Here is an 18,376-nt window from a genome sequence, read left to right as displayed (position 1 = left end):
CTGAGGGTGACCTGGGGAGCTCGCCTGGAAAGGCAGCAGAGCCTGCTCTGCATCAGGCAGCTCTCCATGAGGCCTTGCTGCCCACCCCGGGCTCTGCAGCTGGACACACAGTCCTGTGCCTCTGCCAAAGCGCCTGGGCAAGGGGACTTTGAAGCAAGGTCACCCTTGGGTAATGCTGTGATGCCATGTGACTGCCTGGAGCAGTGCTGTCCCACAGCAGCATGAGCAGTGGCAGGCAGCAATGCTGCAGGGACCCAAGGGGTTACATCAGATGAAGTTTGAAGTCTCTGGAGCAGAATGAACTGCAAAACAGTGACTCATGTTGAAAGTTTGGAGCAATGGGCAATGACTGGGATTAGGATCTTCACTGGTCCCTAAAAGGTGTGCTCCCAAGAGAGCTCCAGCCCTCACCAAAAGGGCATGAGGAAAAGCAGAGCAGGAAGGTGGCTAAAAGCAATCTTGCCTTTGAAGATGCTGAAAAAGACAACAAAAACCCCCAGAGAAAATAATCTCCTGGAAGTCCACATCACAGCTCCCCACCAGAACCTTGCTGTGAGGGAATGCCCTGAGACACCTACAGGGTACAGCAAACACATCCAGGGAAGTCCTTGCTGTGGATCACTGGTTCAACTCAGGAGTGACCAGGCTTCTCCACTGCCTCTCCTGACAACCTGCCTCTCCCACAGAGCCAGAGAAAAATGCCCACTTCTCATTAGTGCTGGGCCTGTGCCAAAGAGGCAGCAGGACTTAGGCCGGCAGTGCCAGGGAGCAAATGCAGGGGTCTGGGTCTGGTCAGGTCAGCCTGGAGCCCCTGGGCAGTCTGCCCAATCAGGCAGGCTGCCTGAGATTCTCTGAGGGCTCTGGTCACCTCCTGCCCATAACAAGGATTCAATGTTACCAAAAGCCTGATCACACGCACTGTGTTTGGGACAGACAAACAAAAACACTGCAGGATAGGATGGGGTGTGCTGGGGGGAGATAACACACAGCTCAGCAGCACAGACATCTCAGGCTAAGACAAGTCCCTCTGGGGTCAGAGGAAACCTGTTATCTTCAAGAAACATGCACCTTGGAGTGCCTTGCCATAACTAAGAAGCCCAGAAGTTAAGTGAGTCAAGATTCCAGGCATGGATTTATTTGGCAACCCAGAAGGGCTTTTCCTTGTTCTTCAAATATATGCTCATTATTGAAATGTGAAGGCTCAGGAAAGTCCTCGTATAACCCTCAGCTGCAGAGCACAGTTGATCAGAAGCTTCTGATCTTGCTTAGCCCTGAGTGTGCCAATCTCTGAGCCACAGGGCAGGTCAGAATCATTTCCCTGTCACTCTGTGTGGGTGACAGTGGCCATTGGACAGAACAGCCAGGGCTCTGCAGCAGGAAGCACAGTGCTCAGCTGGGGTTGGATCTCTAGAGACAGCTCATCTCCAAGGAATGCTCTTTTTCCCTCCAGGCTGTAGGGCATTTGAAGATGTCAGGAAACCCATCAATAATGCCTGTTTTTTGCACATTAGGAAAAGCAGATCTGCTTTGCCATAGTGATTGGTGGTTCCAGCCACTTCCTCCCAGTCAGGGTGGGCTGGGACACCCCTGAGAGCATTTCAGTGCTAAAGCTTTGAAAGGGAGGGAGAGCATGCAGGCAAAAGTTTTAACTAAACCCAAACTTGACCGTTTCTGCTTCTCAAGAATGAGCTTATTGGGCTAAAAATAATCAGTGCTTCACAGCTTGAGTGCACAAGCCCCTTCTGCTGTTGGCATGGCAACACTAAAATATTCTGCTAGTACAAATGCTCACTGCTAAAATTTTACTTTTAGGAGCAAACTGAATCATGAGAGGCAGAAGCTGCCTCATCCTTGGGCAGGCTTTGCCCAAAGGGTGCATCGGGGTGCAGGAGCACTTGGTCACAGCTTACAAACTCCTGCTTCAGGGGCTGAGTAAGGACCTCTGTCACGAAAGCTGTATCATCTGCAGTGAGGGCTCCCACTCCTTCTCCAGCTCATGCCTTCCCCATGGTCTGCAGGCAGCTTTGCATTTATTACATCAGAATATCTAATCTTGGCAGTCTAAGCTGATAATTTATACATGTTGTCATTGGACAAGGCACAAATTAGTCTTGTTATTGCAATGAGACCCTGTCAGCCATTCCCCTGCATTGCCAGAAATGCCTGGACCCTGTCAGGCTGCTGCTGGTCCCACCCAACTATTGCAGCTTCTCAGCTTCTGGGGTGGTCCACACTCTCCATCTCAGAGCTTTCCTTTCCCCCTTTGATGTGATGTGGGCAGGAAAGAATGGCTGCACATGCAGATATGCAGGCAAAATAGAGCTAAACGAGCAGGCCAGCAACAGGAGGTTTTGCCACCCTTTTGCCCCACAGGGATATACTTACAAGGCATTTGTTGCTGGGCTGCACAAAGCAGTGAGCCACATTGCTGGAGCTGCCCCTCCCTGGGTGCCCTTATGCCCTGTGCTGTGAAGCGCTCCCATTCCTCCCTTCTTCCCCCCAACAGCTCCAGAAAAGAGAGAAAGCACACACTGTACCCTGGACTTCTCCTCCAGCCTGGTCATCATGACTATAGTTGCTGTTCTCTGTTCCCACACCATCCTCCAGAAGTCACTGAGGGTTTCTGGCAGCGGTCCCTGCGTGGCAATGTAGGCGTTCTGCTTCCGATAGCCATCGATGTAATTGGCATTGATGTAATCACTGCCTGGGACCCCTGTAGGGGAGAAAGAGGGCAAGAGTTACTGGGGTAAGCCCGCAGCCCTGGACCTACAGCTCTGCTGGGCCCCACAGGCAACAGAAGAGGCTGGCATGTTCTCAAGGCTCTCCTTTATGGGGTGATGTCAGGATCTCTCCCAGGGATCCTGCAAAGCACAAGGATGATGCCTGAAAAAAGAAGAACCCTTTGTAACTCCCACATTAATGCAACAAGCAGGCAACACCAAAGCAGAGAGACAGCTGCCACACGCACACAAAGGAAAATTCACAGGCAGGAATATTAAGGAGCTCATACGGCCCCAAGCAACTGACTGAAATAATTGTCTTAAATTCACCAGCAATTTGTTATGGTCCTACAGCACCTTTTAAAAATGAGGCTCCTTTATTAGCTTGTCTCTGTTAGCAAGGGATGTCAGGCAAGGATGTTCCCCCATTCTTCCTGCAGGGACAACTATCCCCAAGGAACCAGAGATCTTCCTCCTACCACCATTGAAACCCTTCAGTATGAGACCCCTTCTGCTGCCTGCTGGCAGAGGCTGCTCCAGCCCCCACAAAGCCTCCACCACTTTAAGGAAAGGAATTTTTCATAAAGGCCTTTAAAATGCAAACACATAGTCACTAAAATAAATTTGGCAAAGCAGAGGCCTGAGGCTGCTTCCAAACCCTGCTCAGCATGGGCTGCCCAGGCTGCAGGGATAGAAAGCAGCAGGAATCTCATTGTCTGCCCAGGAGAGAGCATCTGCATTTCATTAGAGAAAGGAAATAAAGCTGGGGGTCACCCCTCGTCCTTTTGTCCCGGGGAAAACTCTACAGCTCTGTTCTCCAGGTCTCAGCAGTCTCCAGCAGACACAAAGCGCTGGCAGTGCTGGGGCGGCAGCAGCTGGAGTGCAGCGCTTGGCTCCTTGGCACGGGCGGCACGGGGCTGGCAGGGTGCTTTGGGAACAGTTCCCAGGAAGGCACAGACACTACTTACAGCAACTGAGTCAGCCTGGAAAGCAGGGATTCCCCCGTGTGCTCACCCTACAGCTGTCTGCGAGGGTTTGCCCATGAGCAGACATGCCAGGCCTTCACATTGCTGCTGCTGCTGCTGCTTAACAGGGCTTGCTGTGAGGGACTGTTTGGCCGCCTCTCCTCCTCTTGAAGAGGATGAATAGTGCATTACCATCAGAGAAGGCTTTTCCATCTCCCAAAAAGGGATGCTAGTGACTGGAGGGCCACCTGTGTGCAAAGTCAGGTCTTCCCCAAGCAGGGTGCATTGAATTAGCTGTATCTTCCCCATCCTCCATCAGTGGGCTCAGATCTGGGTGAGCAGAGCTGGGTGCTGGTTAATAAAACAAGGGGAATGGGTGAGCTCCAGCTCCTCCGTGTGAAACAGGACTAGAAACGTGTATTAGCCCAAACTCCAGGGATGTGGGGTTGGTTCTTGGAGTCATGGGGGTCAGTGCTATGGACACCAGGGCCTGATGCTCCCATGGAGGACAGGGATGTATGGAGTCTGATGTCTCAGGGGAAGGAGCACCCCTCACCCTGTGCCTCTCTGGGCACTTATTTGGGCCGATATATTGACAAGTCTCAGAGAAAGATACTGGCCCTACAACTGTGCTGGGGCAGAGGATGGCAAATGGCACTAACAGTGCCATGTTTCACCATGTAGCAAGGAAGGCAGCTGAAGTCACACAGAGAGGACAGTGGGAAAGGAGGCTGCTGGGACAGACATGTTTGCTGCCAGCAGTACTAAGAAGCAACCACACAGAACATACTGCTCTGAGGACACTGGGAAAGCTTTACAGTGCCCTTTCTCTTCTGGCCAGCCAGAACACACATTTGATCATGCTAATGCTTGGTGTTTGTCCCTGCTCAGCTTAGAACACAGAAAAAGATGGTCTTCTTGCTACAGTCAGGTTCAGCTGCTTGTTGGGTGCCCCGTGCAGTGACTCTTACCATCGATGGAAGTCAGGATGACACGCGAGTGGTCATAGGCGATCACATTTGCATAGCGGTTTTTCGGTTTATTCACTTCCAGGTTGGAGTTCTCCCAGGTGAACTGCTGCCCAGGATCAATGGACTGTGGAGAGAAGGAGAAGGAAGGAATTGGTAGCAGTTCCAGCACACTGGAGTGCTGCAGCACATGGGATTCAGTCAGGAAATCTGCACTGTCCTGCACACCTCTCCCCAGGCCAGACACAGCTTCCATGGGTGTCCACGGCAGTAGCATCAAGCCAGACCACACCGAAAACCAGTTTCCAGTGGCACATGCATCCCACTATCTGCAGGCAAAGCAGTTCCTCACTGGGGCAGCCTACTGCAGATAAGCCTTCATCTCCTCTGCTGCATGCTCATCCTTTCCTCTGGAGCTACCCATCAGCAAAAATTTGGTCTTCTGCCAGGATTCCAGAGAGACCTGACTGTGCAGATCTTGACCTAGCAGTTTTATTAGCTGTTGAACTGCAGCCTCTTGAAATACAGCAAGCCCTGGGTGTCTTGTGCCCCAGGAGCTTTTGGTATTAGTGTCCTGCAACACAGTCTGTAAGCATTTGCCAGGGAATAGTCATGAAAATTAATAGGTTACTATCCACTGCTCCAGCTACTTATGCAATGTAAACATCTCTCGTTTGAGTTAATAGAGTGACAAGAAACTATAAACCTGAGAAGAGATGTGGTTATAAATCTTGGCCTGCACACTATGTAACTGCCTGAAAAGCACACATCCCACTCCCACTAGGCCTTGCACACCCAGTGCTTCTTCCATGAGCCACATGCTGGTGCACCCAGTCCATGGCTGCTCCACGCCCGGACAGCCTCTTCCCAAAGCCTTCTCTATCATCTCAGTCCATGCACAAAGCAAGGTGAACAAGGACCATCCCCAGAGCACCCCTCTGAGATGGGATGCTCTTGTTGTCCGAGAGACACGCGAGACACACAGGTAAGACACCTGCCTCAAGCAGGGACTTGCTCTGCACATGCAGCCCTGGGCGAGCTGGGGGCAAGCAGCTACACCAGAAATCAGTCATGCCATGAACCCCTTTCCCCCCAAAATTAACAACACTGTCAAAACCTTCTTGAAATCTTGCTCCAGCTCAGGGTCTCTGAAACTTTGCTGGCCCATGGACAAAGCACTGGGGAAATAGGCCAAGGAAAGCACTGCATGTTGTGTTCCCTGCAGGCATCTGTGCTCACTGCCTGGAAGAGTCGTGTCAGAAGGTTTCTCAGCCAGTGAAATGCCTGTCAGCTCTGGATCAGCTGCGAGCAAAAGGCTGAGGTGGGAAGCACAGCTCCTTGACTGAGCTGACATGAACAGCTCCCATGGTCCCTCTGCTCAGTTCCACCAACCACCAGCTGTGCACAGAATGACACCCACTGATGTCCCCTCTGCTCCTGTGCTGTGCAGCAGGCACTTCCCAAGCAGCCAGCAGTGGGTGTGGGCACTGGCTTGAGCAGGGAGCAAGGTAGAGCCTGCATTGCTGCACTAGCCCTGAGGGCGTTGCAGCACATGCAGGGCACAGCCAGTGCTGTGCCAGGTGGCAGCTGCCTGTCCCCAGGTGTGGCCCAGGCTGCCTGCAGGTAGAGGGGCCAGTGCTGACGAAAAGGCACAGGAGGATGTGACATCACAGCGATGCTAATAGGTAGTTTGGGAAATGTAGGATGTAAATAGACATTTCCTAGAGAAAACCTGTAATTTTCTATTATCAGTGTAATAAGCAGGCAGCTGCTGTGCTCAGAGGCGCTGCAGCCAGGATGCTGGGAGTGGAGACTGCAAGCACCACTTCTGGCTGCAAACACACAGCCTGGCTGCCACAGGCCTTGCACACTCCTCTGCCCAGGCACAGAGACATCTCAGCACAGCTCACAGCTCTCTGGGTCACTTCATGTCATTCAGGCACCTGTATTTTGCTTTCAGTACAGGCTGCTCAGGGGATCTGCTCTTTAGATGCTCCCCACTCTCAGGTGTGTGGCAGGGAAGATGCTGCCCACCAACAGTGGGCCTGAACTGCACAAGGGGAAGGCAGACATGATTGAAGACATGGAAAAAAAAAAACGAGGCATATAATATGAAAGGACTTTATGGTTTGGAGTAGAGATAAGTAAGTGAGGTTTTGACATCAGTCTGATCAATATGGAGCACACTGAAGGAGAAGCACAAATATACAAACTAATGAGGAAAATATGGACCCACCAATGCCTATTAGAAACATAAATAACACCTATTTTTCAGAAAGGTGGCCTTAGTCTGCACAGACAGCCCATGAAGAGACTTGACTAGCTGGTGGTGAAGCTGAGACTGGCTCTGAAGGTATCAGTGAGCATCTTCTTGCTGTGAAGAAGCAACCCAAGGAAGCACCAGCTGTAACTGCACTCTGTGAACACTCTCAATGGGCACAGGTGGGTGCTGGAGTGAGCCATACCCCTGCAGCAGAGGCAAGCAGAGCTCAGTGCAGTTGTTCATGCTCAATCTATGCTGCAAATACCTGCCAAAAGGCTGCAGGGCTGACCCAGCTGTGGGGTGTGGAGTGCTTTGCACAGCAAATCTGTGTCCTGCCACAGCAGAGGAAAGGGTTATTTCCTGGGGGAGGACAAGGCTGCCAAGAGCCTCCAGAATGGAGGAGGAGCATCAAGGTGTTGCCATTAGGGTTAATAGCTTTGATGTGCAATGAGTATGTGCAGAAATGGTCTAATCATCATCAGCCTCTTAAGAGGGCAAACAGGTGAGAAAGTCAGAACTACTACAGCACCTGAGTGCAAAGAGGCTCTAATTAAATACTCCTGCAAATTAGTGACTCATTTAGAAGTAAAATGATTTAATTTAAACTCTGGTGATGAATTAATGTACACCTGTTCCCCCCTTTAAGGCAAACAAATGAGTAAATAAATGGGAGGATGATGGGCTGCTTGGAGAGAGTTGGAACCCCTACATGGAGGAGTGGTTGGCAACTCTTGTCCCATGTCTGTACAATGCTCTGCAGCCCCTGTTGCAGTAGCACTGCCTCGTCTCCCCACCTTGCTCCATAACTGCCCTGGCACCAAGAATCTGCTCCTATTCCTTTCTGGGGGGCTCATGGGAATCACTGCTTCATCCCAAAACTTGATCAGAGTAACACTCCCAACAAACACACTCTTCCTAGAAAGCAGAAGGCCTGGGAAATTGGAAGGAAATGAGCCAGGAGGAAACTTAAAAGCACCATGACTTTTGCTTTGCTTTAATGTGACAGGGAGATGCTGTAAGACAGCAAGTGCAAATTAAGAAAAAGCCCAATTAGTAAAACTCCTCCTTCCCAGCATGGAAGTGCAAGGAACAATTTCACCAAAGCAGTTCAGGGATCCCTGCTGCTACTGCCATAAAGACAGAATCAGACCATTGAAAAGGGATTGGAAAAAGGCTCTTTCCTTGACAGACTCTAGAGCACTTTACAAATGCCTAGCAAACATCCCTGAGTGCCAGTTTGACTCTCACATACAATCCACCTCGGGCTTGCTGCTCCCCTTCCTTAGTGCAGTTCCAAAATCTCTCTGCATGCTGAGGCCCTGCTGCTGCCTCTGCTGCTGCAGGCGTGGAGAGCCCAGGCAGGCAGTGCCCGGGGGCAGCACAGCAGCTCAGGGAGCTGCACAAGGGCACGGGCACAGGAAGATGCACAGGCACTGAGTGCTTCCTGTCCTCCTGTGAAATCAACCGCATTAGCAGGAGCATTGACCACTGTCAATCTGCACCACGCCTTAAATGAGGACATAATGTGCCTCTGAATCAATGGCTGGCAGCACTTCAGCCTTATTATTCTTATTACCGGTGAGCGCCCTGTGCCTGCCAGGCAGCTTCCAATGAGCCATTAAACCAGGCAAGCCATTAAAACAAGGCTCTCTGGGTGCTACCTGGATCCTCCTGGGCTCACTGGCCCCAGGGACCCAAGCACCTCTGCTGCTACCTGACCTGCCTTGCCAGGGCTGCAGGCACGGGAGGTGCAGTGTCCTCAGAGGCTTTATGGGAAATGCAAGTGAATACAGGGTTTGGGCAAACCACCAGTGCTTCTCTCCACAGGAAACTGTGAGGAAAGGTCTGCAGCCTCCCTACACACTAGGAAGCAGGAGCACAGTGAAATCTCACACAACCTAAAGATTACTAAGAACTAACATGCCAGGCAGTGCCACACTGCCAGGCTCTCATCACCTGCTCTGCTCTGCTCCTGGGGGCCACACACTGGATGGACATGAGGAGCAATAGCCTCAGGATGCAGTTTGGAAAGGAGTAAGCAAAAACTCTTCTCCTGGGATGGTGATGCAGGATGTAGAGCACTACAAGAGAGCAGGAATCAGTGCTGGCTGGAGCCAGCCTGTCCCGTGTTTGCTAACAGCAATGCTCAGCTTGGTGGATCCCACAGCAGGAGTGTGAGATGTGTGTGCCCAGCAGTTTGTCCCAGGGCAGGATCCTGCCCCGGGAGCACAGGCTGCAGCGTGGGAAGGTGCCCACAGGAGGAGCTCCAACACAGCGGCAGCGCCTGCCACCACCTGCACATCCACAGTCAGGGGGCTCAGCCTTCTTTCTACTTATCTAATTCCATTAATCCCACACTGTAAATTCGCTGTAGCTTTCACTGTACACTAAAAATGAAATACTCCCCGGTGCAGCCAGGCCAGAAGCAGCTGCCAGACCCTTGTGCCCTGCTCCCCCACAGCTTGCTGCCTGCCTGTGCAGCGTGGTGGGGCTGTGCTCGCCCTGTGCCAGAGCAGATGGCAGCACTGAACTGTGCCTGCAGACGGCTCAGCTCCCAGCAACTGCATTTCAGCCTCTCCTGCAGCACCAGGGGTACCAGGAGGTACAGCTGGGATGGCTCCCAGGTGCCAGGGGTGAGGGCTAACCCACAGCTCATGAGCCTGCTCACTGCAGCCAGCTCACAGCTTGCTCTGTGCTGGCTTTGTCACATGGGCTGCACAGCCACACGGGCTGGCACGCTGGTGTGAGCAGTATTATTTGTTCTCTCACTGTGGGAATAGAGGTCAGATGGCTGTGAGAAATCTCTGCCACCCTTCCTGCCCCCTTCCCAGGCATGTGGGGAGGTGCTGACAGGTCTTGTTTCATGTCACCTGTGTCTAGGTTACCCTGCTATTGCTTGCACAGCCGAGGCAAGTGCCAGACTGATGGCTCTAGGCCAGCTGGCCTCAATGGTTAAAAGTGCTGTTAAATATTTGCTCTCTGCCTGTGGTGCCACTGCTCCTGGAATGTGAGCCATCTATAAACAGCCCTGCACCCCACAGAGATGTTAGGCTGACAGGCTGCTCTACAAAAACACTTAAAATGCAACTATTTCAAAGCACAATCAAACAGCAAATGGGCCTTGGGGGCTCACCTGCCATGCCTTCCTCCCTTGTGTCTCCCTGCTCAGCTGTGCTATGCCCATTCTGGCAGCACCATTATGCCATGGGGAACAGGGTCAGGGCCTTCACTTCTCAAAGCACTGGGTCACCACTCAGCTCTGTGTAAGGTCTGGGGCTCACAGAGTCCCAGGGTGAACACTGGGACCGTATCAATGCTTACTGAAAATGCAAGCATGTGCTGAGGTGTGGTTCCTGCCTCCTGGGCTCCCACAGGGGCTGCTCAGCCTGCTCCCCTCCCACCTCTGCTCTTTCCCCACCCACTCTGCAGATTCCCTTAGTCAGCAGCACACACCATGCCTGTCCTGCCCTGCAGCCCTGCTATCAAAGGGAGCTGCTGCCCTGCCAAACCCACACACACAGGAACCAGGATGAGAGCAGACCTGCTGCTACAGCAGCCCTGCACAGGCAGCTGCTGCTCTCTTCAAACTCAGTCCAGGATTCTTCTCACTGGCATTTCAAATGGAAAATGATTGCATTGATCCCCATATGCCAACAAGGTGCAACCCCTTCTACTTTTGGGTCCGTCCTAGTGTCAAACACTCTACAAGCCTGTCATGTTCGGCAATTTTCTGATGATGAGGAGTCAAACACAGCAGAATCCAGGAGAAAAAAATTATGTGCAACAATCAGCTACTTAATAGCTGCTTCAACATGAGAAGTACAACTGATTGGTGCTCTCAACCAGCCATGATATTCTAAAGAAAGAGAAATGAGAAGAGAGAGGCTCATGAAAGCAGCTAAGAGAATTTATTTAATGCTCATTTTTTCAAAAACAGTTCCCACAGCTCAGTATTATGCTGCAGGCTCTACTGAGCACAGGCCTAATGTGAGGATGGGAGTGCAGAGACACTGGATCTTGCTGAATCCCCACCGTGCAGCAGAACCACAGCCTGCCTGTAGCAGAGTGGACAGCCCCGCTTAACATTTCAGTTGGACTCGTAACAAAAAGCCCAAGGCAGACAGATATGACTGCACACTTTGGCTCCATTGGCAGGACATACATGAGCACACAGGTAACTGCAAGGAAAGCACGTTATTCCTTTAAACATTTCCCAAGTCACAACGTAATGCTGTAGCTCATCTCTCTGGTTCAGACAGTAAGTGCAGAGGGATGCCAAGACCCTCCACCTGGCATCCCAAAGCAAAAAAAGATCTCTGTGCCTTCCTCAGGTAAAAGCAGCACACCCTTTGAACTAGCTGGAATTTGTCTCTTACCTTCTCAACATAGAGATCTGCTTTCCCTTTCCTGGCATATATAATCCTACCTTGTGGGCAAATGCTCTGATCTCATCTCATAAATCAGTGTAGGTACGGTGCAGGAAGGGGTGGCCACAGGCACAGGCAGATAACAATTCAAACAGAAGTGATAACACATGCAAAGAACACTTCCCAAATTTATTCCCTCTTTAATACTAGTGGGGGGTTTATTTACAAGTCCCCTGCAGCTCAAGAGGGCTCTGCATATAAGCACAGCAAAACATCATCCTGCCATTCCTGCTCTCATGGCTGCAGAGGAACTTTTCCCAATTTTAAACAGTTGCAACCTAATCATGCAGCCTGGAAAGTGCAAAAAAGGTGAGGCAGCCCTCAGGTAGGTCAGCCCCTTTCCCTCCACATTCCCTCCCTTTGTCAAGTTGTTCTCAGGGAGGACAGGGCAGGGCTGGAGGGAGCTGGGCTGAGAGAGGTGCAGCGGAGGGAACGGTTCCCCAAGCACCCAGCACACGCCTGTGTGTGTGAGCAAGGGCAGCATCGTGGTGGATGCAGGCAGGACCTACCCAGGGGCTGCACCAGAGACATGGATAACGGTGGGAGCATGATCCAGAACTGCAGCAGGTTTGCAGCTCGTGACTGCAGGTCACAGGCAGAAAGCTCTGTGCAGGGAGGATAGCTTGGACTACTCCAGGGCAGTGGGACATTAGCAGAGTTTCTATGGGCACTGATGCTGAATGGCAGAGGCTAATGCCAGCACAGTCCAGTGGGAGATTAGCTGGGGAAAGCAGGAATGCAAACTCACAAGGCATGTTTGCTGGCATCAGAGGACGGTGCAGAGAGCAAAGCTTTGAACACAGATGGAAGTGAATGGGCACACATACTGCAGACCAAAATACATCAGCCAACCTGGATGGAGTGCAGCCCTCACAGAGCAGAACAAAGTAATCAGTGACATTCTAGGTAGGCAGACATGAGCTCCCATTCACTCCCAAGACCATAACCATGGTGGCAGCATGTCAGGCTGCTGTGCGTTCTCCTGCAAGGCCTTCTCCCTGTACCAGCCACGCTTCAAGTGCTCAAGGCGAGTTCCCACTACTGTGGGGTTGGCAGGGAGAGCTGGCAGGGGGACTGACCACACAGCATTGCTGCAGGGGAGGCACAGCTCAGCTCTCACCAGGCCCTCTCTGCTGGGGTCCTGGCCAGCACCACTGCACCCTGCTGCCCGTGCCGCTCTCAGGCTCACCTCGTACTCCTGGGAGAACTTCAGCCCATCGTTGGCCTTGAGCCGCTCGATGTTGTCAGCGAGGTCGCTCACGGGGATGGGGGGGTGGTCACGCATGCCTGCAAGCGAGACAAGGAGGGAGGAGGGAGAGGAGAACAGTTAGGGCTCTGCACGGCCGAGGAGGGCTCAGCAAGAGCATGGGCACAGCAAAGCCCAGAGGTGGGTGCAGGCGGACACGTGTGACCATGGAAGCGCCGGGCGGGATGGAGGGGAGCTGAGGGCATGCGGCAGTCCCGGAGCGTGGACAGAACACAAAGGTGATGTGCAGAATGGGCATGGCGGGTGAGCATGCTCGGACAGTGCAGCCACGGGCACACTGAGCAGGCCACGCAGAGGGCAGGGCTCGGCCAGCCCCGGCAGGAACAGGCCGAGGACACGCTGTCACTGCTGTCACTGCTGTCTCTGTGCCTCCCGGGCTCCCGCATGGGCTGAAGTTGAACACACTGGTGCTCCCACTGCCAAGGGCTTAAGCTGATCCTCTTGCTTACCCCTAACAATGGCATTAGCCATGAAGAAATTCTGCAGTGAAACCTCTGCAGTGCATGTGCACAGCTTTTTGGGTAGGCAGATGCTGTCACAGTCCCCGGGGCATTAGAGAAGGATGCGAAGGGCCCCACAGAAGAATGGCTCATTCCCTGGTAGGACATTGTACAGTGTTCTGAGAGCTGAGGAGCAGCTCTGCCCACAGCTGCGTAACTCTTCAGTGATGCTCCAGAGGCAGAGCCCGCTCCAGGGCCCAAAATCCAGCTCCTCTGGGCTGGTTCATGCAAGGCACCATGGGCAGCTATGTGCCCTCCAGCAGCTTCTGGGAGGCTGCTGCGAGCTGGGATGCAGCTCAAGCCATGGCAGAAGTCTTGCCCTGCCTAAACCAGGGATGCAACATCACAGCTCATCCTGGGCACAGCTAAAGCCCTGCTCAGCAGAAAGGCCCAGAGGAAGGGATCCCACAGATCCCACACATGGAACAGGTACTGTGAGGGTGTGTATGTGGGACTGGGAGGAGCCCTCCTGAGGCCCTGGGACTCAGAGCTTAACCACCACAACCTCCTTCTGTGATGCTGAGATGTTGAACTGGCAGGAACGTGATTGTGAAACACGTCATCCAGATCCCAAGGCTCGTGACTCCATCGGCTGCTCTATGGGTTTCCCAGAAACCCCACATGGGTAATGATGATTATTAATAGGCTGAAGCTGTTGACTCACACCCAGAGAGACAGCCTGGAGCACAGCCAGAAGCTTGCTCAGGAGGCTGAACACTGCCACAGATGGCAGTGATGGGCCACAGAGGTGATGGAGCAGTCTCCAGGCTGGGTACACACATTTTACACGGTGGTGACAAGTCACAAGGTGATAACACGGGAGTGTTACCCTCAGACCTCTGCATAAAACATCTGACATCACTGCACACAGCAAGACCCAATCCAACACACACTCATCCTGCCATTGCTCGGCAGTGCACAGCTACCCATGGATGGCCTGAGAACACACAGACAGGTGGAGAAGGAAATACCCCTATTCTGCCTTGTGCTGAGGTCCTCCTGCAGATGGTCCTGTTTGCCACTTCACCCATCAGGATCCCCGAGGTGGCTGAGCAAGCCCTCAAAGGGACAGAGATGATGCTGGTTTTGGCACAAATTCCTCACTCATGCCAGAACTCTGAGGCTGTAGCTCAGGAGCAGCCTTTGCAGAGCTGCCACTCATAAGCAATTGAATGATGAGAACAGTGTGGGACCAAGACAGAAGTGTGGGACAGGAAGGACAAAGAGACTGGAACACAGCCACAGTATGTGCTTCTTCAAACATGGTTATGTACAGCAGAGCCATGGACCACAGCAGAGCTGCAGAGCCTCATCTCTGCTGAGAAACACAAGGTGGTCTCTCCAAACTTGTGTTTTGCCAGTCAGAGAAGTGTTGCAGCAACAAAAGAGCTGCAAGAGCAGGTGGGGAATAGAGGTGGTTGGAATCCCATTATGGTGAACCTAAACAGCAGCCACTGACAGTGCAGGGCAAGATGGAGATTTGTACACACTGCCAGGACTTCCACAAGCTCTTCCAATTGCTCTTGCAAGAGGACAGTGAGCTCACCACGAGGCTAGAAGAGCTCAGAGGTCTCACAATGCCTGCAGGGAACACACACAGCAAAGCCCTTGGCTCTGCTCCCAGGGGAAGTATTTATCCTACGTCTCCCATTCCTGTGTGCATACACAGATGCCTGTACATCCCAAGACAGGGTGGCCATGCTTTTATGGTTGTTTGAGGATGAACTTGAAGCTCAGAAGACAAGTGATAAGGGGGAACTTTTATCTGCAGGCTGGTACTACTCCATCCAAGCTGCTAGAGCAGTAAGTGCTTCCTTTGTGCCCGGGATTCTGGTACCCAAACTCAGGCTGTCCAGAGACCATCATGTGCTCTGTCTGTGGCAGAGGTGACCCAGCCTAGGGAAACCAGTTTGCCCAAGGTAGGAAGAGAGTGTGTTCAACCACTGAAGAGCCCCCTTCAATTCGTCCATCTGGGATTTTTAGCAGGTGACTCCCTCCAGAATGGCCAAGGTTATCAGTCCCCATGCAGGGCCAGCTGCAGGCCTGGCACCATGGCAGAGCCTGGCCTACCACTCCGAGGGGGTAGGAGGCTGGAGAGCAGGGAAAGGGCTGCTGCAGAGGCCTCCTGGCAGCCCATCACTCGGGACCTTCCCTTCTGCACTGTCCTGCAGTGAGCTGCTGGAGTGCCGTGCGAGCAGTACCGAGCCTGGCCCCACACATCATGTCAGAAAGTGAATCACTGCCATGTTACAGTCTGCTGTGAGTGAAGGTGATCTTCATGACATTGAAACAAAAAATACAGATATGAGAGAGAAAGGGAAAGAAAAAGCAAAAGGTGTCGAAAGATAAAAACAGGAGTTAAAACTAACTTGAGATATTCGGGCAACAGGGGACACTGGCACCTGCAAAGAAAAGAAATGGGGCAAGAACAGAAATCCCATTAGCCTTTAGTCATCATTGCAGAGGTTCAGAGATGGAAAGACAACGAGATGAAGATGAAAAGGAAAGCACCATATACCACAGCACTGGGAGCTTCCTTCCAGCATAGGACTGAGTGCCTGGCCCTGGGGCTGCTCTGCAACTGGCTGCAGCTGCTGGCTCTGGCCAGTGCTGCCCCCTGACACTGGCAAACAGCTGGAGCTGGAGCTACTTGCAAGGGAGTGAGTCCACAGGCCTTCATGTCACACTGAGAGCTACATTTCTCACTGCACACCACTGGCCCCAGTGCCATGCCCCAGGGAAGCCTGCAAGGGCCAGCAGATGGCAGGTACAGGGGGAATCTGTGCTCCTCGGTGGCCAGGGGCACTGCACTCAGCCCCAGTCACCTCTGCTCAGTGCCCCTGATCCTCCAGCTTGCTCACAGCTCATCAGCAGCACTACTCAGTCTCCTTTCATGGTGTATTGGGACACTGCCCAGTCCTGTATCCTCTCAGTGACTTGGCACAGCAGTATATTGGTACAGGGCGGCCAACAGTGGGGAATAACCCTTGTCTGAAGTAAAAACCACAAAAATGAAAAGCTTAATATTTAATAACAGTAGACCAATTAATTATGCATTAAACAAGTTTTCCCTGCTCAGCAAGCTCCAGCAGGGAGACCAACTACCAGGGCTGGTGGCCAGCACCTCTTGTCAATGCATCCTCGCAGCACTGCCTCGACCTCCATCAGGTGACAGGGGCAACAGCTTGGGCCCACTGGGCTTGGTGGCTTTCATGTGCCTCATTAACGAGGACAAGCTCATCAGGAGTGGAACAGTCACTTCAAGCTGCACAACACCCCCTTCCATTCCTCAGACACTCACAAGGGATGCAGCAGGGGAAGGGGAGGAGGACAGAGTGCTGTCTCTTGGTGGGGGAGCAGTGTCTGGCAGTATCCCAGGGTCCTGCTGCTGTCTCGAGTGAACTGCGCACTCTGGCTTGGTTTTGTCTCTCCAGAGCTCTGCAAACTTAACAAATGAGCAGCATCTTTGGCTTATCCTTACTCACAGTCAGGAAAAGGAAATTTCCTGGCTCCCTCTCTCTGATGGCAGCTCTTGAACCTTGCTACGGGTCTAGCAAGGCAAGGGACACCCTTGCTGCCAACACCCTGACCTCTCTGAAGATGGGAGCAGATGCAAGCCCAACAATTCTTCACACAATGCAAGCCACAAGCAGACAGCAAAGATGGCTTTTGTGCCCACATGGAGACATGTCACAGAAGCCTGTCCCCACGCACAGCTGTCCTGGAGCAGCCCTGTTTAACACTGTGCTCCTCCTCAAGAAGCCGCACGCTGTTGCTGACTGTGTGTGATGCCCTCCCTAGTGCTGCTCCTGGTGATCTGCCTGTTGAGATGTTCTTCCTCTGGCACATGTGCCTTCCTTGCTCCCCACAGCATTTTCCTCTCATGCTGTGACACCATCCTGTGCTGTGCTGTGACCAATTAATGTGCCAGCTCTGCTGCTGCCCACACGTGAGATCTGCCACTGGTTCTGCCTGGGAGATGCACTAACTACAGACCCCTGACAGCTGCCCTGGCACAGAAAAAGATGTGCTGGTGTAGCTCAACCCAGATGTGAGCCAGACTGCTGTGAGTGGCAACAGGAAAGGCTGTTCTTGCCCCCCCTGCCAGACACAGCAGTTTTACATCAGGAAATGGCCCCTTCAAAACTCTCCTATTAGATGAAAGCTCTTAGATGAATGAACAGCAGGAGGAAAAGGAAAGTAGGTTAGAGACCAGGAGGAGCTGCAAGTTAGAACAGAACTGTATGTGCCTCATTTACTGCTGAACTGCTCCCTCCATCACAAAAGCCCAAGTGCTCCCTCAGTTCATCTAGGACTTGGGCTCTCTGAAAGGCTCTGAACGAGTCAGGGCAGAGCCTGTCTCTGATCACTACAATGACAGGTACTGTGCTTGCAGTGCCATCAGAGACGTGCAGACACAAAGCAGCAGCACAAGACCTTTCTGCAGTGTGAAGTACAGCTGCCTCCATGAGCTGGCAAAGCTACAGCCTGAGGCATCCCAGGCCAGTGAAAGCAGCATGCAGAGAATGGCTTTTACTGAACTATCGTCCTCTGCACTGAGACCACCATGACCAGCAGAGTCCTTCAGTGGGCCACAGCACTGGCTGCAGAGCACTGTAGTCTGCAGGTAGCTCTTCTCTTGACCCTTAGCTGAGCAGAGCAGGAGAGTCATCACACCAAAGATCCCAGAATGAAGCTGCTGGGACACCCTCAGCAGTGTAAGAGCTCTGTGTACCTCCTGACTGCCCCAGATGCAGCCCATGTGGCCAACACTACACCAGTTGTGCTCAGCACTGAAGCTCAGGTGTGGAAACTCCCAACTGCATGGAGGCTCCTCCCAGCTCAGGACATAATGAGCTCCACACCGTGTTTGACACACACCACACAACAGACCAGCCCCATCCAGGTTCCCCAGCCTCATGGGCCTGCAGTGACAGGCCCAGCAAGGAGGATTTGCAACCCAGAGAGGAGATACTTGGACATCCTTGGTCTAAAGCCTACTCTGTGTCACTGTGACTGAGAAGGTGTGGATCTCCTGGAGAGTGGGAAGGACTGCAACTCTGCCTCTGGCATGGGGACATGGAGAAGGGGAACCAGAGGAAGCAGGATTCAAGGGGATGAGCTGCTCCTTACCTGGAGTCTGGTAGTTGAGCCTCCTCATCTCAACTGGGTCAGATGAGTGGGCCAAGAGCGAGTCCTTCAGGCCGATGGAGTGCTCATCCTTGGAAGAGGGGGAATGTGCCCTTTTCCTGTGGATAGAGAGGGC

The 18,376-nt window shown here is 52.6% G+C and overlaps 1 protein-coding gene across 20 annotated transcripts in view; it reads right to left on the bottom strand.

Moving 5' to 3' along the window:
• The window catches only part of PTPRF (protein tyrosine phosphatase receptor type F), a 374,973-nt gene that overhangs the window by 13,752 nt on the left and 342,845 nt on the right, over positions 1-18,376 (bottom strand). For 14 of the 20 annotated variants that reach the window (XM_077182405.1, XM_077182404.1, XM_077182406.1 and 11 more), the window contains 5 exons: positions 18,244-18,359; positions 15,480-15,512; positions 12,533-12,630; positions 4,657-4,780; positions 2,538-2,713 (listed from right to left, as the gene is read on the bottom strand). In XM_077182405.1, the coding sequence (XP_077038520.1) occupies positions 2,538-2,713; positions 4,657-4,780; positions 12,533-12,630; positions 15,480-15,512; positions 18,244-18,359 (547 nt within the window). The remainder of the gene's footprint in view (positions 1-2,537; positions 2,714-4,656; positions 4,781-12,532; positions 12,631-15,479; positions 15,513-18,243; positions 18,360-18,376) is intronic. The other 6 variants (XM_077182409.1, XM_077182410.1, XM_054638277.2 and 3 more) reach the window with 1 other exon arrangement.

Source organism: Agelaius phoeniceus, chromosome 8, assembly GCF_051311805.1.
Source record: "Agelaius phoeniceus isolate bAgePho1 chromosome 8, bAgePho1.hap1, whole genome shotgun sequence".
Classification (NCBI taxonomy): domain Eukaryota; kingdom Metazoa; phylum Chordata; class Aves; order Passeriformes; family Icteridae; genus Agelaius; species Agelaius phoeniceus.
This window is presented reverse-complemented; position numbering and strand designations above follow the sequence as displayed.